Source organism: Ictidomys tridecemlineatus, chromosome 4 (genome assembly GCF_052094955.1).
Source record: "Ictidomys tridecemlineatus isolate mIctTri1 chromosome 4, mIctTri1.hap1, whole genome shotgun sequence".
In the NCBI taxonomy this organism is placed as follows: domain Eukaryota; kingdom Metazoa; phylum Chordata; class Mammalia; order Rodentia; family Sciuridae; genus Ictidomys; species Ictidomys tridecemlineatus.
This window is the reverse complement of record NC_135480.1, coordinates 155,589,692-155,607,404: the sequence shown is the minus strand read 5'-3', so window position 1 is coordinate 155,607,404 and position 17,713 is coordinate 155,589,692. Positions and strand designations below refer to the sequence as shown.

The 17,713-nt window shown below is 35.2% G+C and overlaps 1 protein-coding gene across 15 annotated transcripts in view; it reads left to right on the top strand.

Annotated features, from left to right (window-relative positions):
* Positions 1-17,713, top strand: part of Mpdz (multiple PDZ domain crumbs cell polarity complex component) — a 149,903-nt gene that overhangs the window by 87,604 nt on the left and 44,586 nt on the right. For all 15 annotated transcript variants that reach the window (XM_013359850.3, XM_078047642.1, XM_021728196.3 and 12 more), the window contains 3 exons: positions 3,736-3,934; positions 10,015-10,122; positions 13,546-13,638. In XM_013359850.3, the coding sequence (XP_013215304.2) occupies positions 3,736-3,934; positions 10,015-10,122; positions 13,546-13,638 (400 nt within the window). The remainder of the gene's footprint in view (positions 1-3,735; positions 3,935-10,014; positions 10,123-13,545; positions 13,639-17,713) is intronic.

Sequence of the window (17,713 nt, the reverse complement as noted above, 5' to 3'; positions counted from 1 at the left end):
TTGTAACCCTCTACTGCAGTCGGAGAAAATAACAGTAGTGTGAGGTGATTGATTTCAGTTTTAAAATTCCAACATAGTTGGTGAATTAGATTGGGTGCATTTAGAGGCTCTTATAAAGAGCCAGAGTTTGAGTACATCTGATTTTACTGTCTTGATTATTTGAAATTAATTACCTACTTTTAGTTTATTCAATGTTGAATTTTGTTAAAATCTTTTCTTCCTCTATTGAGAAGATTATATGAATCATCTTGCTTAGTCTGTTAATGCATCAAGGTGCATTTATTTTTTTTGTGACAAAATATGAATATAACATAAAAATTGATCATTTTAACCATTTTCTGTATTCATGATGTGGCTTTAAGGGCATTCACATTGTTGTATAATCATCACTGTCCATCTTGAGACTGTTTCATCCTCCATAAGTGAAACTCTTTATTAGTTAAATAGTAACTTCCCTTTTCTTCCTCCTCAAATCCCTGTCAACTACCATTCATTCTATTTTCTGACTCTATGAATTTGACTATCTTAGGTACTTCACATAAGGGGAATTTGTGGTGTTGTGACTGACTTACTTCACTTACCATAATGTCTTCAAGGTTCATATTCATATAGCATATGTCAGAATGTCTTTCCTTTTTAAGACTAAATTATATTCCATTGTAGGTGTATGTGTTTATCCATCCAGCTGTTGAAGGATACTTGGGTTGTTTCCACCTTGGTTTTTAAGTTTGCTATAAAATATGGTAGGTTAATTTTGCTCTGGAAAAAAATAGTGAAAGGTAGAAGGATCTTTTCTTTTTTTTACTGTGTGCAAATCCATTTAAACCTCAACAGCTCCATTTTGAAATTGAAGTGTAAAAGAGCCCTTTTATTTGTTCTGTGATTGTGAAACATTTGTTTATGTGTGAAATCAGAGATTTATTAGTTCACCACCCAAATTGTACTATCGAAGCATAAGTAACTTTTAGTTGTACTTTTTTGCTTCATTTCCATTATATGATTTAATTTATATACTCACAATATTTATAGAGCGTTAGCCTTGGCTGGTTGACTTCTTGGTATACCCTTAGTGGTTTGGGTTTTTTTTTTAGTTTTGGGGGTCAGGGTTGGGTACCGGTGATTGGACTCGGCTGCACTTGACTGCTGAGCCACATCCTCAACCCTGTTTCTTATTTTTTATATAGAGATAGGGTCTCACTGAGTTTCTTAATGCCTCATTTTTGCTGAGGCTGGCTTTGAACTCGTGATCCTCCAGCTTCAGCTTCCTGGGCTGCTTGGATTATAGGGTGTGCCTCCGTGCTCGGCTCTTCTACTTTTTAGAGTTCAAATTCACCACCTGCCAGGGTGAGATCATTTCTCTTTTATGTCCTTTAACAGGAAATATTTAATGTTCAGATTTCTACATCACTTAGATAACAATTTAAAGGAATCATGAAAAAAGCCTATTTTAAATATCTGTGTAATATATTAAAATAATGAAATTAAAACATTCAGTTAAGCTTTAAAGTGGGAAGGGATTGCCTTTACAATGTGAAGTGACAAAAAATATGATAAATAATCTTTTAGAAAATCTGAACAGAGCTGACTTTGTGCTGGTAGAAGAGTGTGCTATAAGGGGATTTGTCAGTAAGCCCATTTTTTCAGATTCAGTCTCCCTTTGATAGCTATATGAGGTTTGCAATTGTAGTTTTATGGATAATTTTTTCCCTACTGATGACCAGAAGAAATTATTAGTAAGTAATGGAGCTGGGATATAGCTCAGTTGGTAGAAGTTGCTTGCCTCACATGCACAAGGCCCTGGGTTTAATCCCCAGCACCTCTCCCCCCCCCCCCCCGCAAAAAAAAAGAAAAAAGAAAAAAGAGCGCAGAAGACCCTCTTAATTACACTTGGGCTAGGGAAGTGGCTCAGTTGGTAGAGTACTTGCCTTGCATGCACAGGCCCAGCACTGCAACAACAACAACAAAAAAGCCTTACAGGTTTCTACAAAAACTTTAATAAATTCATTTATTTTGGTTTCATAAATAACTTGGGTTATACTTTCACTTTGTTAACTTTTGGGTGGGCATTCTATATACAGATATACACAGATACACATGCATATAGTGACCTTTAAAATTATCTTTATAATTTTTGATAGGTCCATAGTTCATTAGCTAGTTATGTTGTATTAGGGCTTAAGAGGCAAAAACAAAGTTTTTTAGGGAGACAGGGAAGAAAAGGAAGATGTTATATTCCCTTCACTGATTAGGTGTGGAATCATGGATTAACCCAGGAATTCCCTAAAAGTACTCATACCCTTCAGAGGTAGAATCAGGACCCAGACCTGTCTTAGTTCTCACAAAACTTATAATGCACTCAGTATAGTACTTTGGTTACCCAAGAGCACGTTGTGATTGCTGTTTGTTTCATTTTGAAGATCAATCAAGATTTGTATTTAGCCTTTAGAAAGCAGTGTTCTTTGCTTTGGGATAGAGGTGCACTTAAACATATCCTATGAGTTTTCTTTTTGTTTTTAGTTTTACATCTGTACTTTTGAGTACTTTGTGCCAGATACTTTGAGTTCTCCACGTGTTTCTAATTTAACACTTTAATGAAGAAGATGGTACATGCCTGTAATCCCAGTGACCAGAGAAGCCAAGGGAGAAGAATTTCAAGCTTGAGGTCAGCCTCAGGTCTTGGTGATGCATTAAATATAGGGGATGAAAGAGGTGGGAATAAAGAATAAACCAGATATTCTGTTTTGAGTAATGTAGAGTTGTGTGGCAGTGCAATTGATCAAAAAAGGGAAGACAGATGGGGAAATAAGAGTAGGAAAAAAATTGGATGTTCAATTTCATACTCACTAAGGTTGCATTTCTTGTGAGACATCCAGGGACATGTCAAGAAAGCAATTGAATATCCAAATTGGGAATTCATAGGAATTCAGAGAGAAAATGGGAATAGGTTAGATTTAAGTTCAGTTTAGTCAGCAGAACGCTGTGCATATAGACACTGTGATAGGCACTGGGGATTAAGTTTAGAATAAAAGCTTTAGGAATTCTGTGCTGTGCTTTTTTGTCTTAAGCAACCTATGTAGTATTTGGCAAATAATAACCATATAGTAAATAGATTGTGAACAAACATATAACCTAAAAATAATGTAGTAGCAATTTCTTAATTTATAAAGTTAATTTTCCATTTGAAGTCCTATCTTTATTCTCTTACATGTATAAGAAATGAACTAACTGCTCTTGTAAAATTGATTTGATACTGTTAAGTTATTCTGTTTGAAAAAGCTTTCTATTTAAGGGGGCAAGACATCAGATACCACAAATACATTCATCCCTCCCATTAATTCCATAATGTAAAGAGATTGCATCTCTAACGTATTACACATTGAGTATTTTTATCTACATACAATTTCACAAACATTTTAATATGCACTTAAAATTTTTTACTTAGAAAAACATTTCTTTTGTTTTTTTTAAAATATTTTTTAAAATTGTCACTGGACCTTTATTTATTAATTTATTTATATGTGGTGCCGAGGGCCGAACCCAGTGCCTCAAACATGCTAGGGAAGCGCTCAGCCGCTGAGCCCCAGCCCTTTCTCTTGTTTTTATTGACTAAAAATGTTACTCATATTTTTATCTATAAATCCATAATGACTATTATATTAAAACAGAATCATTATATTAAAACACATTTGAAAATTGTGTATTTAAATCCATATCTGCACTTCTCAATTTCCATAGGGATGACAGTAAGTGCTAATAAAGATGGCCTGGGGATGATTGTACGAAGCATTATTCACGGAGGTGCCATTAGTCGAGATGGCCGGATTGCTGTTGGGGACTGCATTTTATCCATTAATGAAGAATCTACCATCAGTTTAACCAATGCCCAGGCACGAGCCATGTTGAGAAGACATTCTCTCATTGGGCCTGACATAAAGTAAGTATCAATTGGACACCAGTTTGGCTTGGGAAAGTTTTAGGAATTCCAATGTATTAAAATATTTTTTTCAGTATATATTTCACTTAAATATGTGAAAATTATCACATACTTAACAAAATCATTTCAGAATTTGACTATCTCTGAATAGTTCTTGTTTATACATATAGTCTCTTTAAGACTACAACTGTTGAAATTTGGAAAACAACATTACTTTGTGTTTTTAATTTTAGTTTTCCAGTGATTTCTGTAATAACCCTAGATGTAGGAAGTAATCTCCCACAGAGTGGGGATGTACACTTTTAGATTCTTAGAAAGAAGTGTGAATTGGCCTCAATATAAAGAATTACATACTGCCTAATTGTCTCTATGAACCCTAGAATAAAACCATTCTTTAATAGCTAAGCATGAGAAAGATCATGCAGGACAGTGCCCATCTGACGCATAATTTACCCTTTTATGAACTACTGCATGATCAAAAGGGATTCAACAATATGTTTGGTATGGTCTGATTATATGTCGTGGGTTATTTTTTCTGGAAGTGCTTAAAATGTCCCATAACCCCATAATGTTCTAATAGTACATCATATATGTTGTTTAGTTTCTGAATCGCTAAATGTTCCTTGAGTCATCATAAAAATCAGTTCATGACTTTATTGTTACACCTCATCAGTGTTCCTCTAATATCAATTATTGAATATTTGTGTTTAATATATAAAGGATAAAATCAATCAGGGAAGGATGGTATGCCTTAATGTGAGATAATGATTACTGATATGGGAGACTTTATTTATTAATAATATTTTGCTGATAGCATTCTTTATTATTGCAAAGTGTACACTGATGTAGCTTTGGTAGGAAAGGCTGTATTTACAATATGTTTTCTATTCAGCCAGCAATAAAAAGCAGAAAAGTATATACCATTTGCAGTGGTTTCTGCTGTCTTATAAAATGAAGATACTATTTTTGAATATTCACTAATGGGATTTCATATTTTTGCATGCCTGTTTTATTTTACAGTTGCACAGATCATGAGAACATGTTACTGTTTCTTAATTATCTTACAATGATAAGAGTAAAAGTGAACATTGTTTAAAAATGTCAGCCCCTCTGTTGTATGAAAATAGAAACTAAGTGCATTCCCTACCTCTTGTGGCCAGTGTTTCTTCCTTTTGCTTAAAAGAAGGGAAGAGAAGGGGAATAGGAATAGGAAGGACAGAAAAATGAATCAGACATAACTTTCCTATGTTCATATATGAATACAGAACCTGTGAAATTTCACATCATGTACAATCACAGAAATGGGATCCTAATTAGAATAAGTTATACTCCATGTAGGTATGTCAACATATACTCTACTTTCATGTATATCTAAAAAGAACAAATAAAAAAGATAAATGATATAGATGCATATGGAGACTATCGAAGGGGTTTTGGTCTACATAGATTGGAAGTAGTATAAATACAAATGACCTGTTACTGAGTACTTGATTTATTGCGCTGTTTCCTGTGTGTTTCCTTTGCATATGGTCTGTGTATGGGCACAGGTTCCCTGCCCACTTTTTGCCCTCTAAGCACCAGAATCAGTATCTGCTGCTAGCCTTACCCCTTTGTTCTAATGTACTGCAGAAATTAAAAAGTGGCCCCCCCCCCAAATATGAATATTGATGAATCAGTTTAACCTAAATCATGCATCTAGCCAGTTCTGGAGAAGTTTTGATATACCTTTTGAAGCTCAAAAATCACCCCTTCCCTCCCTTATTGTTTTGGTTTTTCTTTTCTTTTTCTTTTTCTTTCTCCTCTCCTCTCCTCTCCTCTCCTCTCCTCTCCTCTCCTCTCCTCTCCTCTCCTCTCCTCTCCTCTCCTCTCCTCTCCTCTCCTCTCCGTGCATATTTCCCCTCTCCCCCACCCACTGATCCAGCAGAATTACCCATTGATAGAGACAGCTACTTCATTATTACCTCAAAGGATATCTAGAGAGCTAGTTTTCTAATTAATTGCATTCAGATCTCAGCAGTCAAAATGTACTATGAAGTTCTATATTGAAGGAAGGAAGGAAGGGAGGGAGGTAGGAAGGAAAATACTATCGCGCTTTCCCTCCTCTGGGAGTCATTCTTTCACGTGCACACTTATACATACATACATTACACACAGATACATACACATACATACACAGAAGCACAAAACATTGATTTCTTCTCAAGTGTTTCACTAATGCTGTGATTCAGGTGGTATAGCTTGATTTATTGAGTAAATGATAAAAGGAATATAAAGTCATCCTTGCATGATCTTTTTTCAGGAAAAAAAATGTTAGATGATGAAACAAAATAGCCATTTAGATTGATCAGGGCTAAGCAGCATGGTCTCTGCATTTTGCATAAAGTGTTTTTGGCCCCATCCCTTTCTATCTCTTGCCCTTCAAGAAGTAAAAAGTTTACAATTACCTTGAATCTTGTGTGAATAATCCTTCCAAAAGGAAAGTCTAGTGGTTTCATTATTGTGCATGGAAGCATAGCACTGCCTCTGGCCAATCAAGCTTTGTACTCAGTGCCCGGATTTATGCTCCATGCACATCACTTTCTCTTTATTTCTTTTTATAAATTTAGCTTAATCTGGGCTGGTGGTGGGGAGGTGTATTATAACAAAAAGCCTGGTTCAGTTACATAACTGATTGGTTATAGGGAAAGCATTGCTCATGCAGACAATGTACTGGATTTCTTTTTTGCCATTTACCATAGATAGCTAGGAACTTTGTGTGTGTGCATTCATGCATGCCTGGATAGATAATTTGAGTTTCAAGAGTTCAAGAACAGCCAGTTTAAGTTCCAGGTTTCATTATTTTCTATGAAAAACCAGATGTGAAGTCTCACCAGAATGCATTCTATTTCACTTCTCACTCCACCTTGCCAGGAGCTCTTATATTTCTGTAATAATAGCCAGGGTTTTGTGCTTAGCAGCAGCTGCTTGTAACATCTGCCAGATAATTACCAAGCTGAATCAGAATTCACCTGCCTTAACCTAAAGTGTGGGATGAATTCCTGATCAAGGAATAAAAGATTGATTGCAGTTACATTTTTCCATGCTTGTTAATAATCACTGCTATAGACACTAGTAAAGAGCAGATGCTTTTCTGGGGGAGGTGTAGATGAGAGGGAGGTGGAAAGGGAAAAGGAAAAAAAACAACCAGGAGCACCCATTTTTAACTACATATGTATGCATCTCACATTCAGCACAAGACATTGACATTTGTTAACACCATTGTAAAAAGATGCCACGGCGTATGCTTCACATTCTAGATTTTCTGCAGCACCTGCTGACGATCGAGCCCCCTTTTATGTGTGAGTATTGGTGATTCAAAAGCTCATTATGGCCGTGTGTTACAACTTGTCTGTGAAAAACATTTCGTGCTTTTGTAACTGTCCCAATGTAGTGATAGATCCAGATATAGATTCACTGTATACATTTTGGGTTTTTTCTTTCATGTATAAAAGAACATAAATTCCAACAGAGCTATGAAATTGTTACATTTCACAGTGCAGTGATGACTGGGAACTCATTTGAAAATCATTTTTTCCAACTACTAAGCTTTCAACCTCCTTTGTAAGAGAATAATCCTGTCTGCACGTGCAGGCACAGTCTCTGGATTAATAGCTATATCATATTTCAGCATCACTAATGGTATTCTTTTTTCTTCTACTCCATGTGTAACCAAAGGTTAGTTTACATTGAAAGATTTTAATATAACTCTCAGATAATCTGTTTTCAGTGTTTATGCAGTTTGTAATTTGGTTTCAGTGTTCTTTGTTGATGATGTGACGTTTTTGTGTGGTCGTGTAACCAGGCATGTGTTGGGATTGCTCTGTGTACTGTTGCATTGTGGGATGCTTATTCTCCTGGCTTCACTGTTTATATTGGGCTAAATATTTGTGAAAACTGCTGCCTTTGCTCTTTCTCACTGCTACTCAAACTATAAAACTCCCCCTGCTCCCTCCCCTTTGTTAAAAAAAAAAAAAGCTTTAAACAAATATAGAGAAAAACTCACTTGAACATTGAGTTATAAACATCTTTACCTTCTCAAACCAGTTAAAAATCTGAATGCTTTGAGCTTATTATTACTATTGGTTTTGCATCCTACATTTGCCCCCTCACCTTTTCCTGGCTTTAACTTAAGATTTTAGGCTTTATTTATATTAGTTTTCCCAAATCTTCAGAAGTTATACAGTTTTTTGAAATAGCCTTTTCATATTTTAGGTTTTGTGTTTATCTTTATTGGGCTTTGTATAAAATGCAGTCTCCTGATACAGTGTATCACACATTTTTGACTCATTAGTTTTGAAGGGGTAATGGCAACTTTACTATTCAATATTTTTTGTAGTACCTTAGAGAAGGTATGGCCAGAATTTGAATGAAGCTTACTCACTCTACCTAGTGCTTTCAGATTTAGTTTTTGATCCTTAAGGTAAAAGAAGAAATTACTAAGAAATTCCTAAAAGTCCGTGTGTTCTGCTGGAGTTGTGGATGTGATAAGCAGAGCGTGTGTCCTGCTGGAGCACTGTCTAACATCTGTATAGTACTTCTTAGCTTATACTGCCCTCTTTAAAAATGACACTTTTGTGGTTGAGGGTATGTATGGTTAAGCTTTGGTGATTTACCTCTCAACATGCTCCTAATGACAGACAGAACCCAAACCCAAGTGACCCCACACTTTGGAGAAGTGAAAGAGTGAATGTTTTACCAATATAGCTGATATTATGCATCCTTCTCACTGCAGAAATTATGCTAATTTTGAAATTTTTATTTTATTATAAAATAAATGCAGTCTGTGTGGCCTTGCTCTCTGGTGCTGAGATTTTTCTGAACGTATTCTCCTAATGGATAAATTATGCATGGATTTCTATTTGGGGCATGTTTTATACATATTTCTTTCTTAGTTGCACAAGATATCATACTAACTTCAGGTACAATATTTCTCTGACCTTACTTTTTATTATTGTGAGGATATTGAACAGACTACTCAAAAATCATATCAACTTTGAAAATAGGCTTGTAGGAAAGCATTACACTTAAACTTTCAAATACCAGTTTCTAAATAGAATGGCTATGCTCAGAATCTAGCACAGTACCTTCTACATTATAGGCATTAAGTCAGTACTTGGTGAATTAACAAATAGTCTTTCTCATGTAAACAGTAGACTTTCCTTTGAAATAAAAGTGAACTAATGAGAAGTTACTATAAATCAGATCTTTCCTTAAGTGGTTCAGCAACTTCATACTTCTGAATTGAAAATTCATCACATAACAGAGCTAAAATAATTATTGGTAATGCTTGTTAAGTGTCCATAATGAATTATTATGAAAAAATATAAACTGAATTGAGATATTTAGTGTTTTAATAGCATACACCTAATTTGTTTCTGCTAGGGAACCCAAATATTTTTGGACACAAATGAATGGTAGTATTGACAGTTACTATTATTTTATTTTGTGATGCTGGGGATTGAACCCAGGGATTTGTGTACTAGGCAAGTGCTTTTCCACTGAGGTACATCCCCATCCCTCTAAGGATTTATGCATCTTCCTAATTTTAAAAAAATTGCTGTTAGCTTTCTCATTTGGAAATGTAAATAATTCCACTTTCCTTCTCATATGATTATTAGTAAACATATAGTTTATTATGGCATTTAAAATTTTAATTTTAGTTATTTTGCCTATGGAATACTTTTGGCCTTTTGACGTTGAATGATTTGCTGAGTGTGCTAAGTAAAGCAGGAGTGAGGGGACAATATAATTTTTTCCTACACTTTAAAAGCTCTTCCTAAAGGGTAAAACTTTGCTTCTCTTTGTTTTTATGGACTTTGTTTTTTTTGGGGGGGGGGCATACTGGGGATTGAACAACTGAGCCACATCCCCAGCTCTATTTTTGTATTTTATTTAGAGACAGGGTCTCACTGAGTTGTTTAGTGCCTCACTTTTGCTGAGACTGGCTTTGAACTCGCTATCCTCCTGCCTCAGCCTTCTAAGCTGCTGGGATAACAGGCATGCACCACTGCACCCAGCTCATGGACTTTGTTTTGTTTCAGAATTACTTATGTGCCTGCAGAACATTTGGAGGAGTTCAGAATAAGTTTGGGACAACAATCTGATGGAGGAATAATGGCACTGGATATTTTTTCTTCATACGCTGGCAGGTAAATGAAGCATTAAATCTACTGCAGTGAATGAACTATACAGCAAACTATAAAGAAGAATTTTGAATCCTGAGTCAGAGATTAAGAACAAAGTAAAAGTTTGAGTTCTTTTCCTTCTTTCAAGATTTTTAAGCATTTTTTCCACTTTTCCCTCAACTGCTTAAGTAATTATCGTATAGTGTGGAAAATTTGGGAAATATATGAATATTCAAATCAAGACATTAAAATAATCTTCAATTCTGCCACTTAGTGTAGCACTTTAAAGTTTTGGTAATTCACACCAGGTTTTTGGTAATTCAGGTTTTGGTAATTCACAACAGGTTTTAATATTATTTCATTACTTCCTTAAAACACAATTTTTATGGTTTGTATGTGTTTTTTTATCCATAATATTATCAAACATCTTCAGAATTTTATTTATTCCTTCATTAAAATATATAGATAGATGTAGATTTAGAAACATTTTTGATAGATACATTTTTACTCTGGAGAATGTTGAGCCTAACGTGAGGTATATATGCATGTTATAGCTTGACACAGAATGTTTAGCTTTTTTATAGACTCTTGATGTTCTGTATATTAAGAAATGGTAAGTGTTATTTCTTTAGGAAAGACAGCAACCTGGGTTAAATGCTGCTGCTAAGTTCAGAGTAAGGGGAAAAAAATCATATCAAATTTCTTTCCCCTGAAGAATGTGCCTTTTCTTCAATCTCAGTTATGGACTTTAAAAAAAAATTACACAGGTAACTAACTGAATGTCAAATTCCTCTTTAAGCATGCTGTAGAACAGAAAGAGCCTCAAAAGCATTCTGGGGTCTTCTCAGAAGAGTTCTGTGATGCCTGAGAGGATGTCAGAACATCCCAGAACAGTCTGGTGTCCATCAACACTGCAGGAATCATGATATAGTATAATCACTTCCTCTGCAAGTTACATAGGACCACTGTGTACCAAAAGTGTTAGGGAAGGGAAAGGCATGCTGTGTGTTTAATAAGAGGAAGGAATGTTGTAGTCCTTGGTGTCTTGTGAATTTTATGGAAAAGGAGCATATACTCTACCCTATACAAATCTCCACTACACTGTACTGTCGTATTTTTATCTCTGGGTTAGTGGCATGAATTGATTATAGTTTCCTAGTGCATCCAGCCAAAATGGGAATGGCCATAATTGAGATGCCCTTCTTTAGTGTTTCCAGTGGCATAATTAAAGAATATACCAGGTAACATCTTAGTACTGTTAAGTTCTAGACCTTCAAAATATCAAAAGATATTAGAAAGTAAGAGCTATTTTTAGTATTATGCTTCCCTCAGCATAGAAAGAAAAACCTTAATGGTCTATCCTGTGATCAGCTGCTTGCTGCTTACTATTGATGTCAGATTGCTTAAAATAAAACAAAATTACCTTCATTTTATAGGGGAGGAATCTGCAGTAGAGAGAGATTAAATAACTTACACAAACTGCACAGCTAATAAGTGTCAGAGTCAAGCTTGGAATATAAGCATTGAGACTCTGTTTTTAACCATTTATCCAAAAAAAAAAAAAAGAGAGAGAATCATAGTTGTCCATAAAAAATGTGCCACATAAAAACAAAAGGCAGCATTGCCTTTTGTTTTCCACAAAGCTCAGGTTTATTGGAAAGATGGCCTCAGTTGAGATCATACTGCTGCATTTCTATGTGACTTTGTCCCAGTTACTTCACCTGGCACTCGTGTGGGTATAAAGAGAGTTAGTGTGGATAATTGATAGAAATTTCTTTGGTTCTCAACAGTGTAACATAGGGTAGAAAAAAATCTAATTCATTTTTGGCCGAGTGAGCCCAGAAAGAAGAAAATTAGTGCATTTTGCTCTAAGGAACCCTTAACGCTTGAGTTGCTGAAGCCACACTCTTAAGATGGATAAAGAATAATCAACACATTCAGAGGAGCATATCTGGATTAGTGAAAGGATTCAAGATTGCAGAAAAATTTGAAGAGACTGAGTTTTGTGTTTCAGAGCCTTCAGGATTAGTCTTCTCATAGCCGAAAAGTCAGGACCATGGTGTAGTATGGCTAAGAGTCTTTTTGAGTAGTTCCCCCTGCTGAGACTTCAGGTCTAAGAATCTGTCCACCACCTCATGACTGTCACTGCATATTTTAGGGACTCTTCCCAAGTTCTCATTCTGTTTGTCTTCAAAACCTACCTATAACATCATATTCTCTCCAGTTCTAATTCCAGAGGGCTAGGCCTCTTTTTCACCTCTCTGCCTTGCATCTTCTGTGTTTTTCAGTCAGCTCCTTGACACAAGTTCGGAATTCCCTTCTTGGAATTTTTGCCAGCTCTTCTGCCCTAATGTGAGGTTTGGACTCTAGGAAGCCTAGCCATACTCAGAACCTTATTCTTCAGTATAGTAGAGGGGAATTAAAACACGAAACCAATGAGTAGGACCAATAGCAGGTAGATTTCCTTCAAGCACATGTGGAGGTTGGATTCAATGACTTCTGATTATATAATTTGGAAACTTCAGTATTCCTATATTGGAGAATGGCTATAGTTTAAACATACCTTTTTTTTTCTTTTAGATTTTTCAGTTTCTATAGAAAAAATCAATTTAAAATGTTTTTTAAATCAGAATTGTTGTAGCCTTCTGTGCTTTAAAGGGAAGATGTGGATATGTTCTTTAGAAATCCAATTTTTACTAATAGCTTAAGAACCTGTCATAATCAATTTAACATTTTCGATTGCCAATACATTGTCATTTGTTGATACAAAGTGTACCTTTGGGAAAACAAATAGTTCTTGATATAATTATTGTGTAGTTTTATTTATATACAGACATTTTGTTATATGCTTGGCATTTGTCAGAATCAATTGCTACAAAAATTGAAAAATGATCTGGCATAGGCATGTTATACAACTTTATACTCAGATATTCTGTGTCAGGGACCCCTGGATGGGCAGATACTGGACCAGAAGCATTTTCCATCTTTCCTCACAAGATGTTTCAGTGTGGTCCATTTTTAGGAAGAAATACTAAACTATTGGGATTCTTGATAAATTCTTTCAGGATGAGGAGCAAGATTGCACATGCTTATAACCAACTTGGTGCCTCTTGCTTTTTTGCACATGATAGAAATTTAGGAGTATTTGTGGAATAGTTGTATCAAATTCCACTATTTATTTCCTTCTTTATCAGCCAAGAAACAAACTAGAAAAGGTTCTTAGGATTCAGCTATTATTTCCAGAATAAGTTATAGTAGATTGATCATAGTGTAAGATTCTAATTTGTGGTGGTTAGTTTTCTTTTCCCACTGCTGTAAAAATATTATATAGTTATTGGCCAGATATGGTGAAAATGTAAAGCAGTTCTGCATTTTTAGCTTAACCAAAAATTAAGTATATATGAGACAAGATTAAATGGAGAATTCTCTATGTAATTCTTTAACTAGAGAAATTCCAGAACTACCAGAACGAGAAGAAGGAGAGGGAGAGGAGAGTGAACTTCAGAATGCAGCATATAGCAATTGGAATCAGCCCAGGCGGTAAGAATTTTTTTCTTTTGCCCATTTGGTGTGTTTAAAGAAGGAAGTGTGGTTTCAAGTAACAGATTATATCTTGTCATTTGTGACCTTGGACAAGTTGTTTAATATTCTTATCTCTCTATTTCTTCAAATGCACAGTGGAGAAAATATGAATGCCATACAGAGTTAAAAATCCAAGAATCTGGCATGTAGTAGGGACAAAACAAAAGTAGAAAAAGAAATAATGTGTAGGTAATTGGAATGGATATTTTCTGTATAACATGAAATGTTCAATTAAATTTACCTGGCATTTGTAGAAACTAGATATTCAGGTATATATTAAAAATGTGTATGTGTGTGTGTGTGTGTGTGTGTGTGTGTGTGTGTGAGAGAGAGAGAGAGAGAGAGAGAGAGAGAGAGAGAGAGAGAGAGGGAGGGAGGGAGGGAGGAAAGGAGGGAGAGGGGGAGGGAGAGGGAGAGGGAGAGGGAGAGGGAGAGGGAGAGGGGAAGAGAGGAGGAAGAGAAGAGAATACCTGGTTATTACAGGCTACTTATCCTAAGCAATACTCTGTCTTGCGCCAGATTCATATATAATAGAAAACATGGTTTTCTTAAATATGCTCAGATATGTTAATGTGTTTTAATCATTAAGGTACATTAAAGTCTTCATGCTGAGTGTAATCAACTTCAATTTAATAGGAATGTATTGAGTCCTGACATGGAAACAGACCTAAAGCTGATGATTTTGTAAATAGAAGAGAAGTAAATATCAGATATAAATCTTATCTCTAAGGAAGTTATATACTTGGCTGGGCAAGATATAGAGACACGTGAAAAAAAAGCAGTATAAGATATTTTGCATTAAGTGTGAATATAAGTAATCATTGGATAGTGTCTCCAAACAAATCTGTTGGTAACTATCCTGATGGTTCCTTGTCTTTAGTAAACATTGTTATTTGTTACACAGAATAAATAAAATTCTCCAGAGATGGAATACAGTTTGATGATTTTCCCAGTTGAAAAACGAACTTGAGCCTCTAACCATCATATTTAATTATTTTAAAATACAGAAATCATCATTTTCTGTTTCTTTCAGAGAAGCAGTAAATATTTATTGAATGAGCTTTTATTGAATTTCTTCAAAAATATTCAATTTGCTTAAAAAATTCAAGGTTTCTGCATAGCACTACCCACATTAAGAATTAGTTTTAGATCTATGTCAGAAAATAAAAGGTATCCTATTTATTTTAGACAGAGGCAGAAGTAACTTAAATATAATTATTTTGTAGCAGATGGTCATATGGTTAACTTAAATTTTGTCAGAGGACAGTAATCAAGGGGAAAAAGGAAGATATGTTGGTCAGTTTTTTTAACAGCATTATGAGAGGGAAAATAATTCTTCAAAAGCATATGCTAAACGTGAAAGTAAGTAAAAGCTACATTGGAATTCTGGCTTTGATGTTTTCTAAGACAGGTGTCTTTATCCGTGCTAGTTCTTAGCTGCTTCATCTCTAAAATGGGGTATAGGCAGAACTTTTTGAATTTTGGGGAAGGGCCAGTGAGTTAATACACCTAAAAGCCTTAGCATAATGCTCTGCACAGTGAGTTCCTCATGCTTTGTCTTGTCTGTAGTGATGTGATATAGAATACTGATAACTAAGCAAAGAGAAGATACCAAACACAGGAATCATTATCATTATGTAGCTCCTTACATAGACAAAAAGGAAGTTTTCATAAACCCTTCTAAACAGTATACCTTTTGTTCACAACTGTATATAGAAGCACTAAGGTACTTTTGGGGAAAAGTTTATAGAATATAAGGAGAAAGCTTACCAGAATAATAAGAACCTTTAGTCAGCGAGGACATGCTTCATTTCATCCATTCATGAAATCTGCAAGAATTTACTTCCTGTGGAAATAGAGGATGGTATTATTGAATTATAAATTTTAACATTGTAAAATAGGCTGTATTACTGTTTGTTTTACATGTGGTTTTCATTTGTAGAATTAATACTTTATGTATCATTTTCCACCTTTCTTAATTTTTCTTTCAACTCAGTATTTTGGAGATCTATCATATTTAATACTTAATATCTTATTCATTCAATTTGGAATGGATATTTTATTATATTTAATGGATAATTATTATTCTGTTGCATTCCAATGCGAATATACCAGTTTACCCATTCTCGGGTTAATATTTGATATTTGCTATTACAGTAATTCTGTGTAGTAAATATATCTATTTGTACTTTTGTAGGAAACTTTATCTAACTGTTTATCCAGAAAAGGAATTACTGTCCCATAAATTAATATATTTTTTAATTTATTAAATCATTTGTTAAATTGCTTTTCAAGGTGGCCATACCAAGTTTTCGTTCTGTTTTAAATATATGAGTTCCTTTTTTTCTATATCCTTGTTATCACGTCACAGAGTGTTGTTTCAGTCTGGTGGATGGAACATGACATTTAGACTTGATAGACCTATAGGTATAACAGCATCAGTGCGGTGGGGTGCACCTCTACTCGCATCACATGAACTGAATTTTGTATTTTCTTCCATTAGTGCAATAATCATCATCGGCAGCATTCTAGTAATAAAGCATGTGATGGTTGCTTACACCATGCCAAACCTTTTCTTTTGCACTTATATGCTTTAAGTAATTGGTTGCATAACTCTCTGATTATTTGTTCCATTTCATAGTTATGTAAAGTGATCAATGTTATGTGTTATTAAAGAGCAGAAGAGCAGACTTGATTTTAGAAACTCATCTTATACCCTAAGCAGTCTGGCCTGTGAGCTGTGTTTTACTTTTACCTAAGTTTCATTCTTTATAAATCTATGTATAAATTTCCAGAAAGACTGCCTTTTTTACTGTAGAAGTAAAAATGAACCTGTTCTACAGTGTTTCTTCTACAGGTCTTCTTTGTCTTTCCCAGGGATATTTATCGTTGCTGTGTTCAGTGACTAATGAATTATCACTGTGGTCATTTTGGCAGCTCTGTCTTTTATTGTCTTCTGCATTGTATTAAGAATTTACAGCCTTTAGATCTAAGCAGTATATGCTATCTGTACCAAAACCCACTGAAGCATACAGAACTATTACCTAAAAGTTACTTCATCTCTCTGTGATTCTCCCCTTGTTTGTTAAGTGGGACTAGTCAAGACTATCCACTTTGTGGGGATGGTTTGAGAATTAAATGAAATGAATGAGAGAAAAATAATGGATAGGATTTTAACTAGTTTATCCACAAACATTTTGCATGATCAAGTATCATGGTAAGAGTCTTTCAAACTAAACAGGTAAAATTTCTGGGATTATAGATTTTAGTTAAGAAAATGTACTGACCAAAGGATAATTGTATATCTGTGTCTGTGTTTATCTGATTCATTGCCCACTTTACCTGTTTGGAGTGCTTTTTAATCCCCAGACTCTTCTTTCTGGAACCTCCTCCATTTTGTAGGAGTTCTTACTTCTACCATTCCTCTGAGGGAGCATCTCAAATGTCAATGCTCTGGGCTTATTTGGCCATGCTGTCTTCTCCTGCCTAATGTCTAACACTGCCTTCTTTGGTGAGGCATAGAAGAGACTGCAGGTTGCCATCACTTCCTTAAGCTCTCTGTTCAGTGTGTTGTCTTCCAGCACCCTCAGCTGCTGCCTCATCTCACTGCAAATCACCGTATTTTTGTATCCCTGCCTTTTCACTTTAAATCCATTCATAACTCTTACAACTATTTACAATTATTCCATATGAGTCATGCATTTATTTTGTAGATAGGGGAAACTCTTTCAAGGCAGAGGAAGTAGCAAGTGCCAAGGCCCCAAGGCAGGAGCATGCCTATGAATTTAAGGAACAATAAGGAGATAATACAATAGCGGAGTGAGAAGAGCATAGTGCAATTTAGGGAGGTTAAAGAGATAGTGGAAGGATCAGATCATGTAGGATTTTGTCAGCCACTGTTATTCATGCCCTGACTATTAATGACCAGGTCTGCCTTGGCAGGAAAGACTTCTACACAGGCAAGTTTCTAACATAGCATGTGCAGGAGTGTTCTTTCTCTGGATTTGGCTGCTAAGCTTAGAAGCTGCCATCT